At 42.0% G+C, this 25,151-nt stretch overlaps 1 protein-coding gene across 1 annotated transcript in view; it reads left to right on the top strand.

Moving 5' to 3' along the window:
• Positions 1–358: 358 nt before the first annotated feature.
• lrriq1 (leucine-rich repeats and IQ motif containing 1) overlaps positions 359–25,151 on the top strand; it is a 37,330-nt gene continuing 12,537 nt past the window's right edge. The window contains exons 1-21 of the mRNA XM_069714486.1: positions 359–688; positions 2,111–2,207; positions 2,292–2,350; positions 2,452–2,530; positions 3,286–3,446; positions 3,856–3,930; positions 4,225–5,928; positions 6,144–6,296; positions 6,377–6,527; positions 6,880–7,073; positions 7,710–7,837; positions 8,055–8,128; positions 8,494–8,587; positions 12,783–12,962; positions 18,082–18,468; positions 19,047–19,239; positions 20,889–21,014; positions 21,848–21,958; positions 22,749–22,882; positions 24,045–24,116; positions 24,222–24,310. Coding sequence (XP_069570587.1) covers positions 449–688; positions 2,111–2,207; positions 2,292–2,350; positions 2,452–2,530; positions 3,286–3,446; positions 3,856–3,930; positions 4,225–5,928; positions 6,144–6,296; positions 6,377–6,527; positions 6,880–7,073; positions 7,710–7,837; positions 8,055–8,128; positions 8,494–8,587; positions 12,783–12,962; positions 18,082–18,468; positions 19,047–19,239; positions 20,889–21,014; positions 21,848–21,958; positions 22,749–22,882; positions 24,045–24,116; positions 24,222–24,310 — 4,501 coding nt within the window. The 5' untranslated portion in view covers positions 359–448. The remainder of the gene's footprint in view (positions 689–2,110; positions 2,208–2,291; positions 2,351–2,451; positions 2,531–3,285; positions 3,447–3,855; positions 3,931–4,224; positions 5,929–6,143; positions 6,297–6,376; positions 6,528–6,879; positions 7,074–7,709; positions 7,838–8,054; positions 8,129–8,493; positions 8,588–12,782; positions 12,963–18,081; positions 18,469–19,046; positions 19,240–20,888; positions 21,015–21,847; positions 21,959–22,748; positions 22,883–24,044; positions 24,117–24,221; positions 24,311–25,151) is intronic.

Here is a 25,151-nt window from a genome sequence, read left to right as displayed (position 1 = left end):
TACAGAAAACAACATATTACTGACTGGAGGATTTAAATTTAATGTCAAATATCAATCAAGTTGACTTCAATTAAAATAATGATATGGATAGCTGTTAAAGAAATAAGTTGTAATAGTATTAAACGCTGCTTTGCAAGTGCGCACTATAAGAACACTTTTGCGTTTTGTTTAGTTTGTCCCTTACGAGACTACGTTGTTCACAGTGCCGTTTCCATGGAGACTGAGGTTCCTCGAGACGCGCTTTCCGTCTTTTTAAGGTAGTTAGCAGATGTGTTAAATTAGCCTCGACGAATAGAATAAAGAATATTTATCACACAAACATGAAGTGTGTCAGCATTTCAGATCATAGGAGGAATATTTATCACACAAACATGAAGTGTGTCAGCACTTAGAACCGACTTCACGCAACTCCCAGACGGTAAACGGTCGCGGTGGTTCAACGTTAACCATGACGGATGCTAATGAGATGGAGTCGATCACGGAGGAGCTGAATCATGTCGTCATCTCTGATTCTGACGTAACCGCAGGGGAGCAGGACACGTGTTCTGATGGATCTGACGTAACCGCAGGGGAGCAGGACACGTGTTCTGATGGATCTGATGTAACCGCAGGGGAGCAGGACACGTGTTCTGATGGATCTGATGTAACCGCAGGGGAGCAGGACACGTGTTCATGTCAGGAGGCGGCGGTGAGTCCGACAGGCTCGTGACGAACTCTGTGACCTTAAAGTAACGTTACAGTTAGTGTCAGGTGGTTCGTTCCTCCTCCACACAGACAGTCTTTATTTGGTTCTCAAAACATGAAGAACATTCAAAACATGAAGAACATTCAAAACATGAAGAACATTCATTCAAAACATGAAGAACATTCAAAACATGAAGAACATTCAAAACATGAAGAACATTCATGAGAGTGAAGTATGTGGTGGACACACACCACTGCATAACAAACAGGATCAAACAACATGGTGGACTGTGAATAATATTATTATATTCATCTTGTGAATAATATTATTATATTCACCTTGTGAATAATATTCTTATATTCACCTTGTGAATAATATTATTATATTCACCTTGTGAATAATATTCTTATATTCACCTTGTGAATAATATTCTTATATTCACCTTGTGAATAATATTCTTATATTCACCTTGTGAATAATATTCTTATATTCACCTTGTGAATAATATTATTATATTCACCTTGTGAATAATATTTATTATATTCACCTTGTGAATAATATTCTTATATTCACCTTGTGAATAATATTATTATATATACCTTGTGAATAATATTCTTATATTCACCTTGTGAATAATATTCTTATATTCACCTTGTGAATAATATTATTATATTTACCTTGTGAATAATATTATTATATTCACCTTGTGAATAATATTCTTATATTCACCTTGTGAATAATATTATTATATTCACCTTGTGAATAATATTATTATATTCACCTTGTGAATAATATTATTATATTCACCTTGTGAATAATATTATTATATTCACCTTGTGAATAATATTCTTATATTCACCTTGTGAATAATATTATTATATTCACCTTGTGAATAATATTCTTATATTCACCTTGTGAATAATATTATTATATATACCTTGTGAATAATATTCTTATATTCACCTTGTGAATAATATTCTTATATTCACCTTGTGAATAATATTCTTATATTCACCTTGTGAATAATATTCTTATATTCACCTTGTGAATAATATTATTATATTTACCTTGTGAATAATATTATTATATTCACCTTGTGAATAATATTATTATATTCACCCTGTGAATAATATTATTATATTCACCTTGTGAATAATATTATTATATTCACCCTGTGAATAATATTATTATATTCACCTTGTGAATAATATTATTATATTCACCTTGTGAATAATATTATTATATTTACCTTGTGAATAATATTATTATATTTACCCTGTGAATAATATTTATTATATTTACCTTGTGAATAATATTATTATATTTACCCTGTGAATAATATTTATTATATTTACCTTGTGAATAATATTATTATATTTACCTTGTGAATAATATTATTATATTTACCCTGTGATTTACCTGCAGGCCTCAGATCAGATCCCAGCAGCTCTACTCAGCTACTTTACAGCCTCAAAAAGCAGAGCAGCAGTTTGTGAGAAACTCCTCCTTGAACAGCTTGAAGGTATGACATCGTCATTCAATCTCATGATTTCATTTTGGTGGATTGAATTTGTGCTTTCTGTGACTTTACTGGTTCACATCACAGACGGTGTGGTGAATCTGCCCGGTGAGCTCAATGAAGATGTGATGCCACTGAATGAGCAGGTAGATGTGTCTCTCTCAATCTAATCTCAGGTGTTTTACTGTGGGACATAATACATAATACAAATGCACACGACCTAAGATGTTTGGTTTTACTGATGCAGGTTATTTTTAAAACAAAGAAAGAAGAGAAGAAGACTGACGACGGTCCAACAGGGAGACGAGTGTGTCCCAACTATGAAGGTAGAGAACAAAGTTTCATAAAGTGTTGTCTAAAAATCTAATTTCATTCTACTGAAATTGTGTCAACAGAAGAATTTACAAATGGTGAAATCCTTCTTCGTCATAGGTCACCTTTGTTTTTTTACGTGCATATTTCCATTAAATATGGCATCAAATATTGGTTAAGACTTGTCAACAACGCTTATAAATAATAAACAGCATGAATCATGACAAATAATATTGGTTTTGGCACTTAAAATCATTATGAGTATTTTCTTATGACAAAGTGCCAACATGTAAATTCAACATGTTTTATTCCACTGTTAAGGCTTTGTTCAAAATCCTATAATACACTGAAACATCTCTGGTAACAGAACAACCGTCCACAAGAGGTCACTGTTGTCTTGTTTTTGTTCTCATCCATGTGGAACAATATCACAGAGAAGCACATAATCCCAATTTTAGAGCAGAGAACTGAAAGTTAAATTTACAAGTGAAAGCCTGAAGTTGATGGTGATGAAGCTGTCGAGTGTTTGAGCCAACGAGAACACCATGACTGTAATAGTTGTTACTAATTGACTGTGATCATTTCTACTATACCCACATCATTACTGGGAGAGGATTTATTTGAGCTGGTTTGCTTTTGCTGTTTCGTGTTTAATGGAAGTTAACAGAGCAGGAAGGGAAAGATCTGAACGTACAGTTGCATATATGCATGGCTCTCCTCCTCCTTATCTTACCACTGCAAAAGTTCATGTCACATGTTCTCATCACAGGTGAAGCTGGAGCAGATGAATATTCGGAGAATGAGAATCCATCGACATTGAAAATCAGCGAGTGTGAGGCCGAGCAGGAGAAGCAGCTCTGTGAGGAGATGAGGAGACGAAGAGAAAATGACTTCCAGGAGGAGCTGAGGAAGATAATGGAGGTGGAGAAGGTCAGTGACTCTGTACTGGTCCTGATAATACTTTATGTAGCAGTGAATACATTTTGGTACCCATTTCAGGTGAGTATGTAATCCTCTCTATAGAGATTCATCTCTTACAGGGCTGATAGTAGCTGGTATGTCTAGTATTCATCTCTGACACTGAGCAAACTGCTGCCCTCCGGTGTTCTTTACTGAGACTCATTCTGCCTGTCATTTCTAGAAGTATAATAACATACAATGAGACTGTCAATAAAGACAACAGGAAAACTGCTTCAACTTGTCAAGTGCGCAGAGAACCAGATATGACGCAGAAAACAGAACGCAACACACCATTTATTTCTAAGGAGTCTAAGAGATCGTTGAAGGTCATCGTGTATGATGATGTTTAAAAGTAAATAAATCTCCTGTTTGCTTTCAGCTTCATCAGCTGGAACTTGAAGTGATGGAGAGGAGAGCTCAGGAAAAGCTGGAGCAGGAGCTGCTGCTTCAGCAGGTACGTCTGAAAGGTGCTTTTACATTTTCCTGCAGATGGACATGCTGCAGAGGTTCCCACTGTAAATGAAGTATTTATGATTTTATATTTATAGGAATTAATCAATATTTAAAGTACTTAGAATGAAATCAGTGGAAACGTGTTTAGGTATTTGTGGTGATAAATCACAGAGTTCAAATAGCAGAAGTCTGGTTCCAGCTTCTTCTTCCACTCTGATGAATATTTGTATTGTTTGTAGTTTGTTTGATGTATTTCAAAGCACATAATAATCGAATTATTATCTTTATCAATCAGGAGGTGATCAGTAACTTAAAAAAACGAGTGGCGCAAGAGAGGTGGATGATCGAAGAGGAGCAGAGGAGGAGAAAAGAAAAGGAAAGGAAAATTAAGAAGGAGGAAGAGGATGAGAAAAGGAAGGAAGAGAAGAGGAGGAGGGAAGAGGAGGAAGAGAAGAGGAGGAAGCAAGAGGATAAGAAAAGGAAGGAGGAGGAAGAGAAGAGGAGGAAGCAAGAGGACGAGAAAAAGAAAAAGGAGGAGCAGGAGAAAAGGATGAAGGAAGAAGAAAAGAGGAAGAAGGAAGAGGAGGACAAAAGGGAAAAGGAGGAGGAAGACAAGAGGAAGAGGCAAGAGGACGACCAGATGAAAATACAGGAAGAGAGGAAAAGAAGTGAGGAAGAGGAAAAGAGAAAAATTGTAGAAATGAGACTTAAAGAAAAAGAGGACAGGAGAAAGATGGAGGAGGAGCAGAGGATGAAGGAAAAGATGAAAAGAGTAGAAGAACAAAAGAACATAGAACAGATGACAAAGAAGGAGGAAAAGAGAAAAATAAAAGAAATGCGATCTAAGGAAGAGGAGGAGAGAAGGAAGAAGGAAGAGGAGGAGAATCAGAAAGAGAGGGAGAAGAGTTGGAAAAGAGAGGATGAGGAGGAAATGGAGAGGAAAGACATGATGAAGATGATGGAAGACAAAATGAGGAAAAATGAAGAAGAGATAAAGCTGAACAATGAGCTGAGAAAGACAGAAGAAGAGGAGAGGAAAAAGAGGGATGAGGAAGAGTTGAGACTATCTAAGGAGCTCGAGGTGAGGATGAAGCAGGAGGAAGGAAAAAGAGGAAAGGAAAGGGAGAAGAGGAGGGATGAACAGATGAGGAGAGAGGAAGAAGAAACTAGAAACGCAGAAGATAAAATGCAACTAAAGGGAGTTGAAGAAAAAAGAAAGAAGGACGAAGACAGGGGACGTAGTGTGGACAATAAAAGCATCGTGAGGAAGGAAGAGGAGAAGAAAACTGAAGAGGAAGAGCCGATTCAGAGGCAGAAGGAAGAAGAGGAGTACAGAAACACAGAAGAAGAAATGGAGGGGGATAAAGGTGATGAAGCAAACAACAGAAAGCTGGAACAACAGGTGACAAAATACCAAGAGAAGGATGGCGTGGGAGAAAAGGGGGACGAGACAAGAAATATAGAGGCAGAAGAGCTGCATCATGGGAGAAAAGACAAAGAAGAAAACAGAGACCGAGAGAGGAAGCAGGAAACTGAACAGGAGGAGAAAAGAGAAAATACCAGCTTGAAATCTCAGCATGCCGACAGCACTGGGATCTCAGTGACCTCGCAGGGAGAGGACAGCTCCACATGGATGTCCTCGGGCCCTCGTCCTCGACCCGACACGTCCACCGTCAGCGCCAGCGGCTCTGATACTGGACCACAGCAGGAGAGCATCCGTCAGGCCTCCGGGTACCAAACTACGGACCAACAGGATCCAGCAGGGAAGCCTTCCTCCTCTTCTTCCTGCTCTCTACCGGCGAGCCTCCCAGAGCACACCGAGCACAGGAGGCTCTCCTGGATGAAGGACTGCGTCTCCTGGTCCGAACTGTCCCTCCAGAACCGGAGGAAGCAGAACGGGTCCGTCAGGAGTCGGAGGAGAGCCGCCGGAGCCGGCACGCTGCCTCCGCTCTGCACACACACTCTGCTGCAGAGGACAGGCTGCAGGTCCCTGACAGAGGTAACGAATGCTCGGATGGAGCATATTTAATATCAAATATTTCAGATCAGCTGTCTTTTCATCTCATGCTCAAAAATGTAGGAGTTCAGAAATATACGTCGTTAGATAAATTAACAAATATATCAGCAAATCAGTGATAAATTAATAAAAGTCACACCTTGTCTCCTAAATCCAGGTAACTCTTGATCCCTGAAACATCTTTGTCTCTCTTTTAGGTAACCACGGTGACCTTGGAGGGCCTGCCTGGCTGCAGCCTGTCCACTCTCGCCCAGTGTCTCCAGCTGCAGTCCCTCACCCTCAGACGCTGTGGCCTCCGGTCCGTGGAGGGCTTCAGCCGGTTAGCAGAGCTCTGCTACGTCGATCTGCAGGTGAACACGGAGTCGGAGCATCATCAGTTCACTGCTGCTGAGCTACACCTTTTTTAAAGATGACATTTGTTCTGTCGTAGGAAAACGACATCTCCTCGGTGGACTGTGAGGACATGAGCAGTTTACGAGTTCTTCGACTTTCCTACAACAAACTGACATCCATCCACGGTTTAAGTGGCGCCGACAATCTGGACGTTCTCGACCTCTCGCACAACTCCATCACTCGCATCGGTGAGAACCAGAACATTTATTATACATCATTAAACATGAACTCAGTTTCAGAAAGGAAGAAAACAAATCAAATATAAAGAATTGTCTTTTTGATGTGTGATTGTGTCAAATATGAGCTCTTCATCTGTTTGTAGTTGGATAAATAGACTTCATGTCTGCTATAGTCCACAAGGGGGCAGCATCTGTCTTCTTTTCAGCCCTGGACTTGATTCACATGACCCCATGTTAAACATATGCTATAAACTGTAGTAGTTTGGACAGTATATATTTTTTTTTAGACATGATCAGTCTTTGTTTTCTGCTCATATTGAGTCTCACCCTGAGCTGCTTCTCGGTTTCGTTTCCTCCACAGCTGGTCTGGAGTCTGCGAGGAGGCTGCAGAGACTGTCGGTGGATCACAACCAGCTGATCAGCACCAAAGGGCTGAGGAACGTGTACACGCTCCTCCACCTGGACTGCTCACACAACCACCTGGTGAGCGTGGAGGGTCTGGAGAGCAGCGCTCTGCTGCACACTCTGGACCTGAGAGGAAACAGCCTCACGGAGGTAAACAGCTGATGACCAAAGGAACTACTGGATCTGATGGTGCACATCATTCTGTGATTGGTGCACATCATTCTGTGATTGGTGCACATCATTCTGCTCTCTTCTTTTATTTTCTGTCTTTTCTAGAACATTTGATTTATTGTCAGAGAGATCAAAAACATCTGGCAGTGGTGCCAAACCTTCAAAATAAAAGCTAGAAAATGTTACAAATGCATATGAGCTGGTTTAATTTCAGTCATAATGTACAATCCAGTCTGATGCTGCCACCTCGGCCAAATGACAGGGTGCTGTTTAGGAATACGTGCGCACCAGATTTCTCTAAATTTGAATTTAAGATCATGAAATCTCACACGTGATGATAAATAAATACAAAGACAAAATCTAAAATTGAAAATCTTTCATGCACAGGTAACTGAAGGAAAATAATTCACGCAAAATAAAAGCTCATAAGAACAGAAGTAGTTGGTGTTACAGTGTAAATCGTTTGTGTCCGACACTGATGACTAGCAGGACTGGAACAGCTGACAGTGATGGATGGGGTAACTCTCTGCTGGAGCAGCAGCAGCAGTGTAAAGTTAGTCTAACCTCTCCGTGTGACCGATGTCCACCGACATCGTCTCCCTGTTTCTCCATCAGCCTCCGGGTCTGAACAACCAGGTCCTCCTCAGAGAGCTGCATCTGGACGACAACAGCATCTCCTCCCTGCAGGGCCTCGCTGCCTGCTGGCTGCCGCTCATGCAGCACCTCTCCGCCGCTCACAACCGGTAACGGCTCCGTTTCTTATGTGATACATAACGCATACTCAATGTTTGGCTTTTCTTTTCTTTTCTTTTCTTTTTTGAATGTAATGTTTTGGGGATTTTTAGGTGACTTGTGCAACCTCGCCAACCTGAAAACCAGTCACAAAACATTTCAGAGTTTCTATGTTTAACGGTGAGGAGCTTTGAACGTGGTTTTATAATCTGTGTCTTTCCTTCCTAGAATCACTGAGCTGCCCTCCATGTCTGATTTTGTGTCGCTTGAAAGTCTGGATGTTAGATTCAACTGCCTCTCAGGTAACATGATGTCTCGTCCCCTGTCCATCATAAAGCTATCTCAGTGTTTAGCATGCATGTGTACGAATACTCAATTCATTGATTTTATGTTATTTATTTGTTTGCTGTCCACTTTGCAACTTTAAGTTAAGATTCATATTATTTTTGTTCCTATGGTAGTTGACTTTTTTAAAATTCCTCCATTTCCACTGCTCATCACATTCCTTCTCCTTTTCCAGCCCCTTTACTCCCTTTGTATGTGTTTTATGTGATGACTGTATTTATGTCGGCTGCGTACATTAATGTGGCCTCACGTGACCGAACTGAGGAATAGATTTAAAAACAGACATTAACACGACAAAGTTGTTCCTCCGTTTCTCTCTCAGAGCTGCAGGACGTGTGCGACCGTCTGGAAGGAAGTTGGTTCCTGCGTGAAGTCCACCTGACGGGGAATCCTCTTCAGGAGGAGCGTGGGTGGAGGTGAGGCGATGGCTGGGTGCAGGAGGCTACCAATAATCTGAATGCATCTGACTTTAGGACACATTGCACGGCGCTGTTGCATTAGTTTAATCTGAATGCACCCAACGCTCTGTAATTAGACTTCTCCTCCTGCACTACCTGCGACACTGTTTCACATCAAGATAAAGTAATTAGACATTTTCACAGTTCTTCCTGGAAATTCTTTGGACAAAAGTTTCAGTTTCAGTTTCCTGCACTCTGAAATATCACTCGCCGTGAGGGATGTTCAGAGGAACATACCGGTGAAGAAAGCTGGTGTTTCTGTCACACATTCGCTGTGTTGGCTCAGGTAGTCCAAACATTCCAGCCCAACACAGGCCTCCCTGTCCACTTCCCAGGATTACCACTGTGATCCGTGCTGCCTATTAGATTACCGCCCAGTTCCACCGACATCTGTGCGTACGTACGCAGCTTTAAGTGCTTCTAATTCCCCAAATATTGATACAGCAGAAAAATAAATTATCTTTTTACTGTCAATTTGCTCATTCACTTACAGTGCCTGAATATTTCACCCACGTTAAGACAGTCGCAGTGATTTTATATGAAAGATATGCGATGATATTCCTCTAGCTTCTTTTGGGCTGTCGTGAGCAGTGATGTCAGCGGGCACAGGTTTGCATTACAGTTATTTTGGCTCCTCAGAGTTACTCACACCCATTTAGCAACAGAAAAATATCTGAAATATGAAAAACTATACACGCCCCTCTAAAAGGCCCGAACATTCAGATTTGATCATCTTTAACTTTAAACATTACAACTGGGAAAAATCAAGTGTCAAATTGCGTCAAACTTTCATGTCTTATGTACTAATGTCCACCGGGTTCAATAATACTGACAAATTTAATGTAAAATCCCATTTTTTATTTGTAGATTTACTTTTTTAGTGGACTTTTCTCTGTCCAGAATAACCATAAAACACAGCTTGCTTGTGGTCTTTCTGTCTTAAGCCTGAACTGAAACTTTACCTCAATATTTCATTGAACTTTACTTAACCTGCAGTGCCAACAGTGGAATTAACCCCCAGTATTTCCACCCTCCTGCCCCGGCCTCTTTCATCCCGAGCCAGCGATAACATCGGCTAAATTAAAGCACCAAAAGGCGAGCGCTAAGAATGACACTCCCTGCAGAGCAGCCAGTGATGCAGGAGACGCAGACGAAGAAAACACTGGAGCTGATTAATCAGGGCCACTTTGAGGGCCGTTGTTTTGGAGGAAGTCTTCACTAAATGAAATATGGGCAGGAGGAGGATGAAGGAATGTGAGCTGAGAAGAGTGTTTCCCTCACAAAGGGGAAATAAATGTATATCAATTTAGCAGAGATTCAAGTTGATGTAGCTGTAAATGATTCCTAGCATCTAAAATGTGAATTATTTTACTTTATTAAAGTCATATCACCAGTTTTGACTGCAGACTGGATAGAAAAAGTGTTCGTAGCTTCCAGGTCTGAAAATTAGGTCGATGCAGAAGAGCTTTAAGCTTTAATACCAGCGAGTGCCACTAGATGTCGGCTCTAAAAAGCCTCCGGCTCCATAGACTCCCATTCAACTTCTCTCATCAAATCCAAAGTGAATAAAATGTGTCCATCAGTTATCTCGGTGTTGTTAGCTAAAGTCACTCCTTCTTATTAGTTTTCTGGAGGTCCATCTGAAAATAATCCCTCATTCATTAGAAAAGAAGATTCAAGAAGACCTGTTTTTGGGGGCGTGTCTGTTTGATTGACAGGCCTGCGGTGCAGTCAGGTTACAGCTATCGGTGGGCGGGACGTAGTATCGTCAGGTTTCCAATCAGATCGGTCAGATCCACCGCTGGCTCCTCCCCCAGCTCGTCCAAATATGGTCACTTCCTGCTCCAAACCGCTCCGAACTAACAAGATGGTGACGGACAGAATCTGAACTGGAGGATTCATAACGTTCACAAACCAACGATGACATCACTGATGGTTAATGACATCACTGATGGTTGATGACATCACTGATGGTTAATGACATCACTGATGGTTGATGATTGGTCTTGACAAATGTACAATTTAAACAGTTTGAGCAAGTTAAGTTATTGCAGAGATGATCAGTGTACAGAAAGTTGCTCAAACAAAGAAAACTTAAAATCCTCCGCTGTAAACCTCCACAACTCGTGGCATCTTTTTATTTTCTACATACGTCTCCTTTGCATTCTCATAAGTGAGTTTAAGTGGCGTCTGTTTCTGAATTGAATTACACTCCTGCACCACAAAAGGTCCTGTTTGGGTTTGGAGCTTCATTTGAAGACAGCCAGCCACACAACATGCCCAAAGGGCTGCAACCGAATCCTAATGTGTGCTGGAGGGACCCACATCAAACCTGCGTCCCTGTAACAGCACACACATCCCGTCCTCTGTGGACATGTCTTCGTCTCAGGGTGGTAGTCGGGTCTGAAGAACACAGTCCATAACTGAATCAGTTCACTAAACTTGAACCAGAAGGATTACTCTTTGTTTACTTCTTCTACGATATATTCTCTCCTCTTCATCTTTATTCATGAGGTACAGAATATGATGTCAAATTATTTGTTTTAAGCAATCCAACAGAATCTATAGTGGAAAGAATAGTTATATTTGTACAAAACCTCTTTAGTTTAAGGACGGTGAGCACTAATCATTGCTTTTGTTAACACAGCAGTGTTAACCAGCTTCCTACAGGCCTCTGGTGAGATTCAAAACCAATGAAGTGGGACAACAAGAAACACGTAAAGACAAACTCACACATTCACAAACGCACTCTTTATGAATCCATCTGAACCAGTAAATGAAAAGTTTGACCCCAGCATGCTTTATCCTCCTCCGGTGACGTGGTCGGCAGGATTTAAGAGCATGTGGTACTCTGGGAATCAAATTTGAAGAACCCAGCTCTTAATGTTTTAAAAACTGGACTTTCTAGCCTGAAGGCTTGTATTTTTTTGCAGATTTTATTGTGGCTGTTCCCTGGTGTCCTGTAGAGTTTCCAGCTCCACATTTTCCCACTGAACACAGACCACATTTGGCCGGCGCTGCGCTGCTCGATGCTCGGAGCCTGTTTCTCTGGCGGATAGTTGAGATTCCTCCGCTTGTACATCCTTAACCTCGGGCAGCGGTCATCTCTCCCCCAGACTCACAGTGGAGGGCTGATACTACCTCACATACTCCTTTTGGAAGGGTTGTCATCCTGCAGCTACGCTTTCAGAAAACAATATAAATGTGATAGTTAACTTTCTCACAATGTAACAAGACTGTGAAGCCAGATCGCTGAGAGCGTCGTTTAAACCGGGGGATCGAGTGCACGCATGTCGTTGGACCACAGGACAAGATGTTCAGTAAACAGCAACATGAGTGACTTCACCAAACATGGTTGCTCCAACCCTTCAGAGCCCCACCTGCTGAGTTACACAGATATAAATAGGAGCTTTCAGTAAGACGGCGATAATCACCTGACAACTTGGTACATTTATCAGTTCCTTAATAAGTGATGTAATTGACCAGAACAAAAATGTCTGCGACTAAAAAAGTTAGACTTTTTGTTGACTAGAAAAAAAGGTTTATTCACTGATGCCCTGTAATAAAAGCCTCATGTCTTATTCTGTAGGCGTGACAGAACCTCTGTAACTGTCCACTGAATTTTACAAAATAAAAGTAACTCTAAGTGACTTGGAAGCAGCCACATCTGGGTCCAGATGTTTCGGTATTGTTCTGCTCGATCCCTGATGTTGACGGCTTTTGATTAATATTGATTAACATAATTGATATGTTGCAATTCTGTAATTGATTCTTTATTTTCATTGTACGTTGTTAATTGTGCTGCTGTCTGTTTCTGACAGGATAAGTAAAGAAAGTAAAGAACTTCAGTTTAATTGTGAAACGTTTCTGTAGTTTCAACCTCTTTTTTTAAAGTCCTGTTTATGTATTACGAACGCTCCCAAAGGCCTCCACTATCTGTGATCACTGTCATTACAGACTATTACATAAAGTAGCAGCAATAGTACAGTTGTAGACTGAAATATAGTTATGTGACATGTTTAAATATATTAGTAAGAATGGAAGAAATATGCATAAAAATAGAGTCAAGGCTGAAAAATTTGCCAAGTAGTTTTGTTTTGTTTTGATAATACAGATATATTTGATATTTCATCCTGCTTGCTGTCCTTTTCAGATCCGCTCTGCAGAAAGCGCTGCCTGGCCTGAGGGCCGCTGACAGCCAGCAGACGGACTCCGTCCTCTCGCCTCCTGCTGTTCAGCAGGTCAGCTCGGCCTCAGGCTGCTTCCTCACCTTCTGTCAGGCTCAGCTTCAGCAGACTGGGGACTTACAGCAGCGTCACAGCAGGGAGCTCAGGTAGGACACAACCGGCTGCTTGTCTGCCACTGTGCATTGAGTCTAATGTGGATGAGTTCAGGTCCCACCAGTAGTCAGGGAATGTGGGTCCAAAATTTACTGTTTACCTTTTCTAGCAGCTCGCTTAGCTTCTTAGATGAGGTATATAACACACTTATATCATCTGTATTTGTATATTAAAATGTCTACAGTACTGATTTCTGAAGCAGCTCACGGTGAGGAAAGTGATAACTGCTCAGCTCAGATGTCTTTTTTTTTTTTAAATTTATGTTTGCAGTATCCTAATAGCACCCCAGTAAATTCTGTGATACACCTATCGGTCCTCGAGGAGCGTGTCAGTGTCACGCTTTGTCTCGCCTATGCGTGAAAAGTGGAAGACGCTTTAGGTTTAGGCACTAAAACCCCAAAAGATCATAGATTGGGTCAATGTGGTTACGGTTAGTGACCTCACTGATGGTTGCTGGTTGGTACCTTGTCACATGACCTCCCTCATTGACTCTGGTCATACATATGTGTGCTTTTCACACCTTTCCACAGGTAAAACATGACACTGACACGGTATCCTGTAGTTGACTGACGGGTGTATCAAACACTTTGGCGAGATGTACTCTCGTCCCATTTTCACAGATAGTATTTCCTCTCTGTGTTATCTAACTTTTTACTTCCTGTATGTTTAGTGTCTGTCTTTATCAGGAAGTGTTGAAATGATTTTGGCCAGTAGATACTGTTTCTTTGATTGATAGTTTTTCTCAGGAGAAGAAAAAAGAAACTTGCAGGCAAAAACAAAACAAAACACTGAAGGACTTTTTAAACTCTTTAAAAGACAAACAGGCTCAGATAATAAACCAGAATAAACGTGAACAGGATGAGACACTATCAATGACTTCAAACCTGTTTACCGGAGGTTATATTTCACTTTCTGATCGTGTGCTGCTCAGCCTGTCGGCCTCACAGACATCAGGCAGGGAGGAATGTCAGCTATCTTCTTGTTATGTCTGATACGGAGGGCGTAGTGAGCCTAAAGACAACGTCCATCTATTTTCACTAGTCCTTCAGTGTCACTGGCCTCCGCACACGTTGACACTCCGCTGCACCGGACCACCAGCGCTTAAAGCAGCGGTCAACTTTCTGCTTATCTTCCTGACCTTTCCAAATTACACAGCACAAAAGATGAAACGTGGCGGCGGCGGCTCGCGCGGGTCACACCGAGGACTCCTATGGCTCGGGGGGCGCTCCCCTCCTTTCACCCCTCGCTGTGTGCCCTCTACCCCCCCGGCCTCCGGACAATGAGCCATTTTGGCGGCTTTGCGAGAGCCAACAGAGCCATTTAACCCCCGGCCTGACCCGGTGTCAGACGGAGGTTTAGGGGAGGTGAGCCGAGAGCCACACGCCAGTCCACCGCTGACTGTACGGTGGAAACTACGGGGTGTATCAGGGATATAGTTTCACAACTCTATTTTACAGGGAGGCTGGAGACGATGTTCCGAACAATATGCCTCTATTTCACAATGTTTAGAGCGACTGAAATGTGCCTCTGCATGTTTCCATGGTTAAGACCCATGAATCATCGTGAAATATCCTTCAATCTCACCTCAAATGTCATTTAATCAAAACATTTTGTGGGTGTGTGGAACTTAAGGGTCTAAGGCTTCGGACAAATCCACAGACTGGATATAAAAGAGTTCGTAGCATCCAGGTCTGAAAAATGAGGCAGATGCAGAAGTGTCTTCAGCTGCAATACCTCCATCTTCCCTCTGCACCCCATCCTCCACCCCACCCTCCACTCTCCACTATCCAGCCTCCACCCACCACACCACCCTCCACCCCCCACCCTCCACACCACTCTCCAGCCTCCACCCTCCACCCCCTCGGGGTCAAGGCCTCGTGACCAGAGAGCGCCACGCTCGCGGTCATCCAGCAGTCAGAGACGCTGGAACAACAGCAACAGGCAGTGAGGTGACTGGTCAGCACAGAGTAGCTTTTCATTATCTGTTGAGAAATACAGTCTGTGTGTTTGTCTTGTTACAGTTTCAGAAAAATAGAACGACCTTAAAGTCTTTGGATGTAACTGTTTGTTTGTTTGTTTGTTTGTTTGTTTGTTTATTTGTCACCTTTAATTGCCGCAGAGTCAAAAATCAAGTAACAACTATAGACTGGATATAAAAGAGTTCTTCAGGTCTGTAAAATGGTTCCGATCCAGAAGTGTCTTCAGCTGCAATACCGCTGAGTGCCACTAGAGGTCGGCTCCATAGACTCCCATTCAACTTCTCTCATCAAATCCAAAGTGAATAAAATGTGTCCATCAGTTATCTCGGTGTTGTTAGCTAAAGTCACTCCTTCTTATTAGTTTCTGGAGGTCCATCTGAAAATAATCCCTCATTCATTAGAAAAGAAGATTCAAGAAGACCTGTTTTTGGGGGCGTGTCTGTTTGATTGACAGGCCTGTGGTGCAGTCAGGTTACAGCTATCGGTGGGCGGGACGTAGTATCGTCAGGTTTCCAATCAGATCGGTCAGATCCACTGCTTTGGCACTGAACGCTCACTCTGAATGTAAATTCATACGCTGCATATTATTAAATATGAATGCATCTCTTTGGGCTGCTTCAAAGATGATTTAATTTTTTTTAAAAATCTATCTAAAACCAACAGCAGTGGTTTTAGCAGTCTGAGTTGCACAAAGTTTACTCACTAAAAAGAAAGATGCGTCCTTGATTGGTTGACCTCTGACCCCTGAAGCCTCGTTTTAGCATCAGCTGAGTGTGCTGTGGATTCTGTCTGCGATCTCTGGGTTCATGTTACAAGAGGACGTCCTCGTGTCCAGTGAGGACAGGAGTTTTTTGGGCATTTCAAAACTAAATCAACTTTTCATTTTCAAAACACTTCCATATTTTTGCTTTTAGTTTTTAAGTTTCACACTCGAGCACTTTTTATTGATCTTGGTGAGCTGACTGAATTCACTGGTGGAGGTTTTGTAATTTTCACTTTCCTGCCACAAACACTGAATACTGCAGCTGTCATGTTATATAATGATTTCCTGCTTTCTTGTTGATTCTCTTGTGACCCTGCAGTGAACCAGCAGGTACAGGGAGGGGGGGTCACCGGGGTCACAGTCCTGGTGGACCTCCCGACTCCTCTCCCTCTCGTCCCACTGAGAGAAGAGCCGGGTCTTTGTAGAGAAGAGGCTGTGCTACTTCAGGCTGCCGATCCCTCCAGACTGACCGAGAGTCTCGGCCCCCTCAGGGTGGAGGACGGGGAGGGGAGGGGAGGGGAGGCGAGGGGAGGTGAAGGGAAGGGGGGGGAGCAGTGCTAATGGATTAATTAAGTCTCCATTGAGGTGGCTTTGTAGTCAGTTTATCCCTCAGTGAAAGAGACATTATATGGTATTAGGGCACACACAGAGCACACACACACACACACACACACACACACACACACACACACACACACACACACACACACACACACACACACACACACACACACACACACACACACACACACACACACACACACACACACACGAGTACATACCTCAGAAAACCTGGCTAATAAAAATAAATAAAAAGATATGATATCCCATTAATTCATGATTAGATGAATGTGTGTTGCAGCATAATGGGTTAAATTAATCATGTTGAATTAAGCTTCTCTTCTTCTATTTTATAACAGTGTGCTTTAAACTAAATTACTCTGAACCTCAACTTTATTACCTTTCAAGCATTTAGTTCAAACTGTAACTGCCTCCATCATTTTTCTTTGAATGATTAATTTCATAACATCACAGATCTCTTTCCGTCTTTTTTTTTTTTTTGTTAAACAAAGTTTATTTAGAGTCTTCTAATTGAAGGTATTCCGTTTTTTCACAGCACCTTAGCCACTATAGCTTTACTATAAGCTTTGTTTTATCAATGTTTGGTGATGATAATTTTTATGGCAGACAGTGCTTTTTTATTAAAATTAATACTGTAGTGATAATAGTTCAAAAGTATGTGAAAATATACCGCTTTTAGGAAAAACCCACCTGGTGTCTCCCTCAGTGGGATTTCTTGGTTATATAACTTTGCTTTTAGACTCTATATTTGAAACAGAACAATTTTGTGACTTTTCATTCTGTAGGTTTGTGTTTAAATACTGAACCGTACAGTATGTAAGACGGTCCATTGATCCACAGCTTGAAGACGGTTTACTAATTTCGCAGTGTTGGACCAATCAGCACCACAGACACCAACCACTTACATTAAAGTGGAAAACTGATGCTCTTAGTAACTTTATTAAAATCCACAAATTTAGATCATGGTCACAAATTTCCTGACATTTAAGCGGTGCTGCTACTTTGGTGATGGCTCCTAAAAGAGAAGTCATGTGTTTGTGGACTTGATGGACATGTCAGACTCACAAGATTCAGTTCACATGAATCTACAATGAGTAGCTTTGAGTGGGAGTCGTGTAAACTGGAAATAGCACTTTTCGTACATCTTAGTGCAGTTCAAAGGGCTTAACAGATGATTGACAGGCCAATAATAAAGCAGACAGTCGTATTCCAGAAAAATCTAATCAGTTTGAAAACAAATTAAAAACAAATTAAAAAGGAAAATAAGGCAATTTAAAAAACACTTTGAGACCAACGAGATAAAAGAAATGTAGAATATAGATTAAAAGCTAGAGTGACAATAAGAGTGATGAAATAGGGTGAGATAAGAACTAGGAACTAAAAACGGGTAAAAAAAAATTAGGACAATGCATTAAAAAGATAAAAGTTACAGTTAATTTATGTATAGTATGTAAAAGCAGCTAAACGGATGATAGAAGGTGTGAAAGTGTGAATGAAATAAATAAATAAAACCATATAGATCAAAAGGAAATTTGAAGAGGAAGTATAGAAAAATTAAGACAAGTCTAAAAAGAGGTGGGTTTTCAATGTACGTTTAAAATGTTCAACAAATAAGATGCAGTTGGTTTTAAGTGTGAAGCTCTAACGTGTCTGTGTGTGTGTGTGTGTGTGTGTGTGTGTGTGTGTGTGTGTGTGTGTGTGTGTGTGTGTGTGTGTGTGTGTGTGTGTGTGTGTGTGTGTGTGTGTGTGTGTGTGTGTGTGTGTGTGTGTGTGTGTGTGTGTCCACAGCGATGCTTCCTCCCCCTCGGATGCTGTGCGCGACCTCTGCCACCACCTCACTGTGACTCTGCAGCTGGCCGAGGACCAGAGGTTTGCCCACGAATACGGTGACACCACGGTGCCCGATGACCGAGCGACGCCGGAGGAAACAGCGGACACGAAGAGGGTTTCTGATTACCCAGAAATGGAGTCGACCAACAAGCAAAGATTTACAAGCAAGGAGGACATCAGATGCAGCGACGGGAGGTGTGAGGAGCGTCGGAGTGACCCGTTGGACGTCGTTGCCGTGGCACCAACGACGAGGCCAACGGTCATCCCTGATGACTCCAGCAGCACAAACGGAAAAACAACTGGCTTCAATCTGAAAACTTCGTCCAACCGTCAAGACCTCGAACAGTAAGTCACCAGATGTTTGATCTGAGTCCATGACGTCGACTTCTGTACATCCATTAAACACGACACTGGCAACGACCCATCAGCTGATTTTTTTTTCTCACTGCTGCCTTAAAGCAAACACTCAAAAAAATTTGTATCATTCTTTTTATAGGAGCTCCACGTTTTATTAGTTTCTGCTGCAGAGAATTTGTCATCATTGGAGCCTCCTCAGTTTGATTTACAGCAGAAGATGTTGAAGACCTTCTTCATTTTAACACGCAGCTTCTTCATTAGCATGATGGTATCTGGGCCATCGATCTCTGATATGAAGGGCGGCTCTGCACAGCCTGAAACTCTCCAGATGTCTGCTCACTAATAAATTCATGTTTTGAAAGATGAAGGTGCTATGACATCATGTGGAGTATATCCCTGACTTTGAGTGTGTGTGTGTGTGTGTGTGTGTGTGTGTGTGTGTGTGTGTGTGTGTGTGTGTGTGTGTGTGTGTGTGTGTGTGTGTGTGTGTGTGTGTGTGTGTGTATGTGTGTGTGTGTGTGTGTGTGTGTGTGTGTGTGTGTGTGTGTGTGTCCTTTTTGGAGCAGCACAGCAGCAGTCGTGATTCAACAGCGCTGGAGGAAATACAGACAGAAATATGGGAACATTAATGCACCCTCCATCGTAGAGAAGGGAGGAGGAAGAGGAGGAAGAGGAGGAGATGGAGGAGAGCCAGAGTCGGGATCGTCCTTTATTAGCAGGAACGCTGTCGGCCAACACGACGCAGCCGCTGTCATCCAGGTAAAACATGTGGGAGGTTAACCTCAGGGAGACGAGGCCAGCAATAACTAAATTACAAATTAATGCTTTAATCATTCACTTTACCACTTTTAAACTGTCATCGAGGACAGCTGGCAATAATTCAATCAATCAAATCCTGATAATGATCATTCCTGTTCAGTGAATCCCTCCGTCGGGTCTCCGTGTTCATTATGTTCAACAGAGCAGCAACTATTTCACACTAAATATCAAACAGCTGATCAGTTGGATTTTGCTTCATCAATTATCTAATTGATCAGAAAATAGTTTCAAAAAATACAGCAAACTTTTCCAAACAGTTCCAGATGTTGTTCTTGTGATCCAGATGTTGTACTTGTGATCCAGATGCTCTACTTGTGTTCCAGATGTTGTTCTTGTGATCCAGATGTTGTTCTTGTGTTCCAGATGTTGTTCTTGTGATCCAGATGTTGTTCTTGTGATCCAGATGTTGTTCTTGTGTTCCAGATGTTGTTCTTGTGATCCAGATGTTCTACTTGTGTTCCAGATGTTGTTCTTGTGTTTCAGATGTTGTACTTGTGTTCCAGATGTTGTTCTTGTGTTCCAGATGTTGTTCTTGTGTTCCAGATGTTGTACTTGTGTACTAACTCTCTCTACTCTGAGTGCATCAGTGTGTTCTCTCTGTCAGTACAGAACCATCAGAACACTACCAGTACCAGGATGAATCACTCAGAACGCTCCAAAGAAGAAGTGTGAAACACTTTTCACCCTAAACGGTCCATCTTGGCTCCGTAGAGGAAGGGGCGGGGCCATAAAGGATTTTCAAATTAAAAGCGTGTGATGAAGCTGCAGCTGTTCCTGAACACAACGTGTTTCTTGTCTGCTGCTGCTGGACAGAAGAATCAAAGTGTTTATTGAGTGTTAAACAGAGGACACAAAAACACGTTGATTTCTGGGTAAAATAATTAAAGCTGCAGATATTTTGGAGGCTGATGTGGTCACATAATGAGGTCATTTCCTGTCAGTTTGAAACAACACTACTCTGTCAAAACTCCTGCACCACACAGTAAGAGTCCTGCCATGGAAGAGCAGTATTAGTTAGTGTACCGAGGGAAGTCTGTCATCTGGAACACGGCATCGTATTCTGTGTGGCTGAAGTCACTCAGTCTCAGTGGACGCCTGAAAATGTCCGTTTTCCGTCTCGAACGCTGACCTTCAGGCCTCCTACGTGCTACGGAGGCTTACTGGGCTAATCCTGTGCACAGAGGTGTAAGCTGCTGTTCTGAAAAACACGCTACTCAACACCCCTCTCAAATCCCTGCTCAACACAGAGAGTGTTTGATGAGTCCTTCAGGGCTCTCCGAGGGGGCGGGTGGGGGTGTGCAGTGATTAATCAGATTGTGCGGTAGTAAGAGTTGTAGAATTCCTGCGCGGCTCGACTTGAAGTGAAGTGTGCCCCCCCGGCCCGTTGGGAATTGGAGGATTTAGAGGCACACTGGAGCTCCATTTGTCTCCGAGCAGCCCGGAGTCACGCAGAGTTCAGACAGCAGAGCACTCAGCAATTAAAAGAGGGGTTAACATGTTTTATCTCCCTAATGGGATAACATACAATATTTACGTTTGCTCATTGATTCATGGAGAGTTTCTCTCTTTTTTTTCCGGGGTACCTCCAGGCCTTCTGGAGGGGCGTCACTCTGAGGAGGAGGCTCGCATCTGCTCTCGCTGCCGTCACACACACCCACGCCGGAGAGGACGACACCTTGGAGGAGGTGGACGTGGATGAATTTGTCTTTGATGAGGTATGCACACAAGTTCCTGTTTTTTCACCTTCTTGGGTCAGTAACCCCCCCCCCCCCTCCCACACACACCCCCATCAGAGGCACAAACCTGTGCATGTGCCAAAATACACAGGTTTACACACAAATACAGAAGAAGTATACAAAGAATAATGCACATATTTTTAAACTCACATTCACAAACTTGAGTTGTCATTTAAAGCCAGTCAACACTGAATAACCTTCAATATCAGGTTTTATAATCACTTTATACTGTATAATATATTGTATGTCAGTTGGTCTTAATGACCTACTTTTGGGTCACAGGGACATTTTTAGTGAGTGGCAAAAAAGCCAAACGTATATTTTGGAATTTGCAGAACTTCTGCGCTTTTATTTTGAAGAGCATGCTATTCCATTATGATGCAGTAGTTGTTTGCTGCCAGATAATGACGTCACATCAGTATTGAGCTCCCATTCGAGCATTTGTGAACGATTCAGGATTGGATAAATCTGCCTTTTTTCACATTTCAAAGTTCACACACCCGCATTTTCACATAAATGTCTTTTTTTTATTTCTGAGCTTTTAAGCATATTTGCATTTTTGTTTGTTGTCATGTTTGTGCAAAAAGATATCATACACCATTTGTTGTTGCACAAAACTTTCAAGATTTTGTGTCACGACTGAGCAACTCAGGAAAAACTCAGGGTCGATCAGTGATACTGCTGTATGTATGTATAGAACATTATCTATTATATATTATGTCGATTAATATATATGTGTTTGACTCTGAGGAAGCTTTCTTTGCTGTTACGGTCCACAGATGCACATATTAAAAGTCCTATATTTTACACAGGCGGCGCTGGAGAAGCGCTGGACGGCGACGCTCTGTGAGGACTCACCTCCCAGACGTCGGCCTGTGACGGAGGTGAAGTCCCAGAATATCACCAGATATTCTCCAGACCTGGTGGGCTGTCGTCATAGTGAAAGTGGACATGACATTTTTGGATTTACCAGTTTATGTCTTGTCAACAAAGAGTTATTTTCTTGCTGTGTCCCTTTCTGAGCTCACTCATCGCCCCCTCCAGGATTTTCCCCTCCCCCCTCCAATTGATCTTTAAATTTATTCCCTGGAAAAACAAGATTACTTCCTGGAGGGCTGAGGGTTGCTCAGCACCAGCAGATGTCATTTTTCACGCCGGCGGGACCGTCGTCCTGTTTCTTTTCCTTCGTTTACCTCTCGTTGGATCTTTTCTTTGGAGCGTGCTCAGCGCTGTACATCATGGTAGCCGGCTCAGGCCAGCTGATGTGGTGCAGCTGCTGGCGTGGCCGGCCTCGATGTGTTGACACGGAGGTGCACATCAAAGGCGGGGATGAACAATTTAGCGCTTGGACAAAGAGAAACGGGAACCTGGAGAGCAGTTAAGCTGTTCGTTTGACTTACAGATGAGCATTCCTCCAGTGTGAAAACTCACTTTAGTTAAAGGTGTCGGCCAAATACCTAAAATGAAAATAGGCACTTGAGTTAAATGTGACTGGATATCATTGTGTACATTATATTTCATATTCCCTGAGGTCTTCAGATGACTCGTATGTTCTCGAGATGGAGCGTCAACTTTTCTTCCATTTAAAGCTCCAGCATCACGGCAGATAAAGACAATAGTGTTTCTTAAAAGCAAGCTATTAAAGATCTAGTTGAATACAATGATAGTTGTAAATTAACGCTGACAATGATTCATACTGTGTGTGTATTTCAGCCTCCTGGACGCTCTCTTCATTCCTCCCAGGACAAACTCCCACCACCGCTGCCACGGAGCCCAAAGCAGGCCTGGATGGAGGAGCAACACGAGGCCTCGGCTGCACACAGAGTTTCACCACAGAGTCCCAACAGGTAGAAAAACACGTCTTCATGTGGTTTACATAATAATTTGAGTACATTAGAAACAGAGAAAAAACATATTCAAGTAGTCACAGTTGTAAAACAGTGTTCATTGGTACGTTTTTTTTTTGTGCGTTCACACTGTCAGTACAGAAACATGCAGTGCACCACAAGTACCAGGACGATGCACTCAGAACAGTCGCCATCTTGGCTACGTAGTGGAAGGGGCAGGGTCAACAATAATTTTCAAATTGAAGTGTCTGAGGAAGCTGAAGTGTTTCTTCTTTGCTGCTGCTGGACAGAAGAATCAGTGTGTTTATTGAGTGTTAAACAGAGGACACAAAAACACGTTGATTTCTGGGTAAAATAATTGAAGCTGCAGATGTTTTGGAGGGTGTACTACATAGTGAGAGTCCTGACATGGAAGAGCACTATTTGTTAGTGTGCTGAGGGAAGTCTATCATCTGGAACACAACATGATTCTGCCTCTAACAGAAGCCCAAAGAGATGTAAGAGTTTAATGAATGTGCTGCCAGCTTCGCCTCACTGGGCTCCTCATCTTCTCACTTGTGATATATTTTACCAACTGGTAATTCTGATTTGCATGAAGTAGTATTTTGTTGTTTGGTGTTTTTTAATTACCCTGAAAACCGACCCACAGGAGTGTTTTCCAAATTAGATTTAGATCTCAAGTTAACACTTCCATTAAGTTTTTTGTCGTCATGACAACAATAAACATTATGAAATTTACCTTCTCTGCCACAGCAGTTTCTTGTTGTTTGTCGCTGAACTGTAAAACGTAACTGTGGGTCAAACACGTACTGAGCTGCTTGCACTAAAGGCGTGAAATATAACATCAAACATCACGCAGTCAGATAATATTAAAGCACAAAACAGTTATGTTGAAATGATGTCCATATTTAATATACTTGCATTATGATTGGATCAACAACATTGATTCACACATTCAGTTTAGGTGATGTAGCCTTTAGCCATCAGTAAGTGGGTTCAGGAGGAGAAAGAATATGACACAATAAGAAGCTTTCTGTGCTGATCTCCTTGATGTCGTGCTAATATCATTTCTGCTGTATAAATATAATTGTGTATAAATTTGTTTAGTGGCATTTTAAATTAAACAGTATTTTTAAGAACAATAATCTCTTAATGTTTTCAGGGGTAAATCTGCTGCTTCGACCTCAGTGCTCAGCCGTCTCTCTGAGAGGTCAGAGAAGATCCTGGAAGAATGGTAAACCGTCTCATCCTGCATGTTGTCTTCCTGATGACCTTTTATGTGTTCTTATTTTATCAAATGGGGTTTTCTGCCTGACATTAGTTTCCCTGTCGTCTGCAGGGGCTTCACAGACAGCCACACAGCTCTCCTGATGCTGAGGAGAGCTCAGAAGATGAAGTCAAAGAAACAGCAGAAGGAGAAACATAGAGGTGAGTGTGTTCAGACCATCAGTGATGTCATCGTTGGTTTGTGAACGTTATGAATCCTCCAGTTCAGATTCTGTCCGTCACCATCTTGCTCGTTCGGAGCGGTTTGGAGCAGGAAGTGACCATATTTGGATGAGCTGGGGGAGGAGTCAGCGGTGGCTCTGACCAATAGCTGTAACCTGACTGCACCACAGGCTTGTCAATCAAACAGACACGCCCCCAAAAACAGGTCTTCTTGAATCTTCTTTTCTAATGAATGAGGGATTATTTTCAGATGGACCTCCAGAAAACTAATAAGAAGGAGTGACTTTAGCTAACAACACCGAGATAACTGATGGACACATTTTATTCACTTTGGATTTGATGAGAGAAGTTGAATGGGAGTCTATGGAGCCGGAGGCCTTTTGGAGCCGACCTCTAGTGGCACTCGCTGGTATTGCAGCTGAAGACACTTCTGGATCAGAACCGTTTTACAGACCTGAAGCTACGAACTCTTTTATAAAGAGTCTGTGTGAGTGACTGAGATAGTTAGCTTCATACAAGCCTTTTTCTGTTTTGTGTGTGTGAATGTTTTTTTTTAGGTTTAACAGAATAATTTTCATGTGATGTTAGTAAAATTCTACATAAAATATAACGATCATCAAGGCAGATCAGAAGCTTTCATGGTTTTCTCCTTAAATCCACATAAAAATAATCAATGCTTCCTTTGTTCAACACCTGACCTCATGTTTCTCGATGTTCATCACAATATGGAGAGAAGTGCCGTTCGGAAATAAATCCATTTTCTCAAAGGGAAACAAGTCCACACTCATTTTTGCCTCTTTTCATTCTCATCTTTTATTCC

Source organism: Brachyistius frenatus, unplaced genomic scaffold (genome assembly GCF_029030835.1).
Source record: "Brachyistius frenatus isolate BFR_SWC_R1_liver_20210118 unplaced genomic scaffold, ASM2903083v1 Contig_131, whole genome shotgun sequence".
Taxonomy (NCBI): Eukaryota; Metazoa; Chordata; class Actinopteri; family Embiotocidae; genus Brachyistius; species Brachyistius frenatus.
The sequence above is the reverse complement of the archived record's forward strand: the minus strand, read 5'-3'. Positions and strand labels throughout refer to the sequence as shown.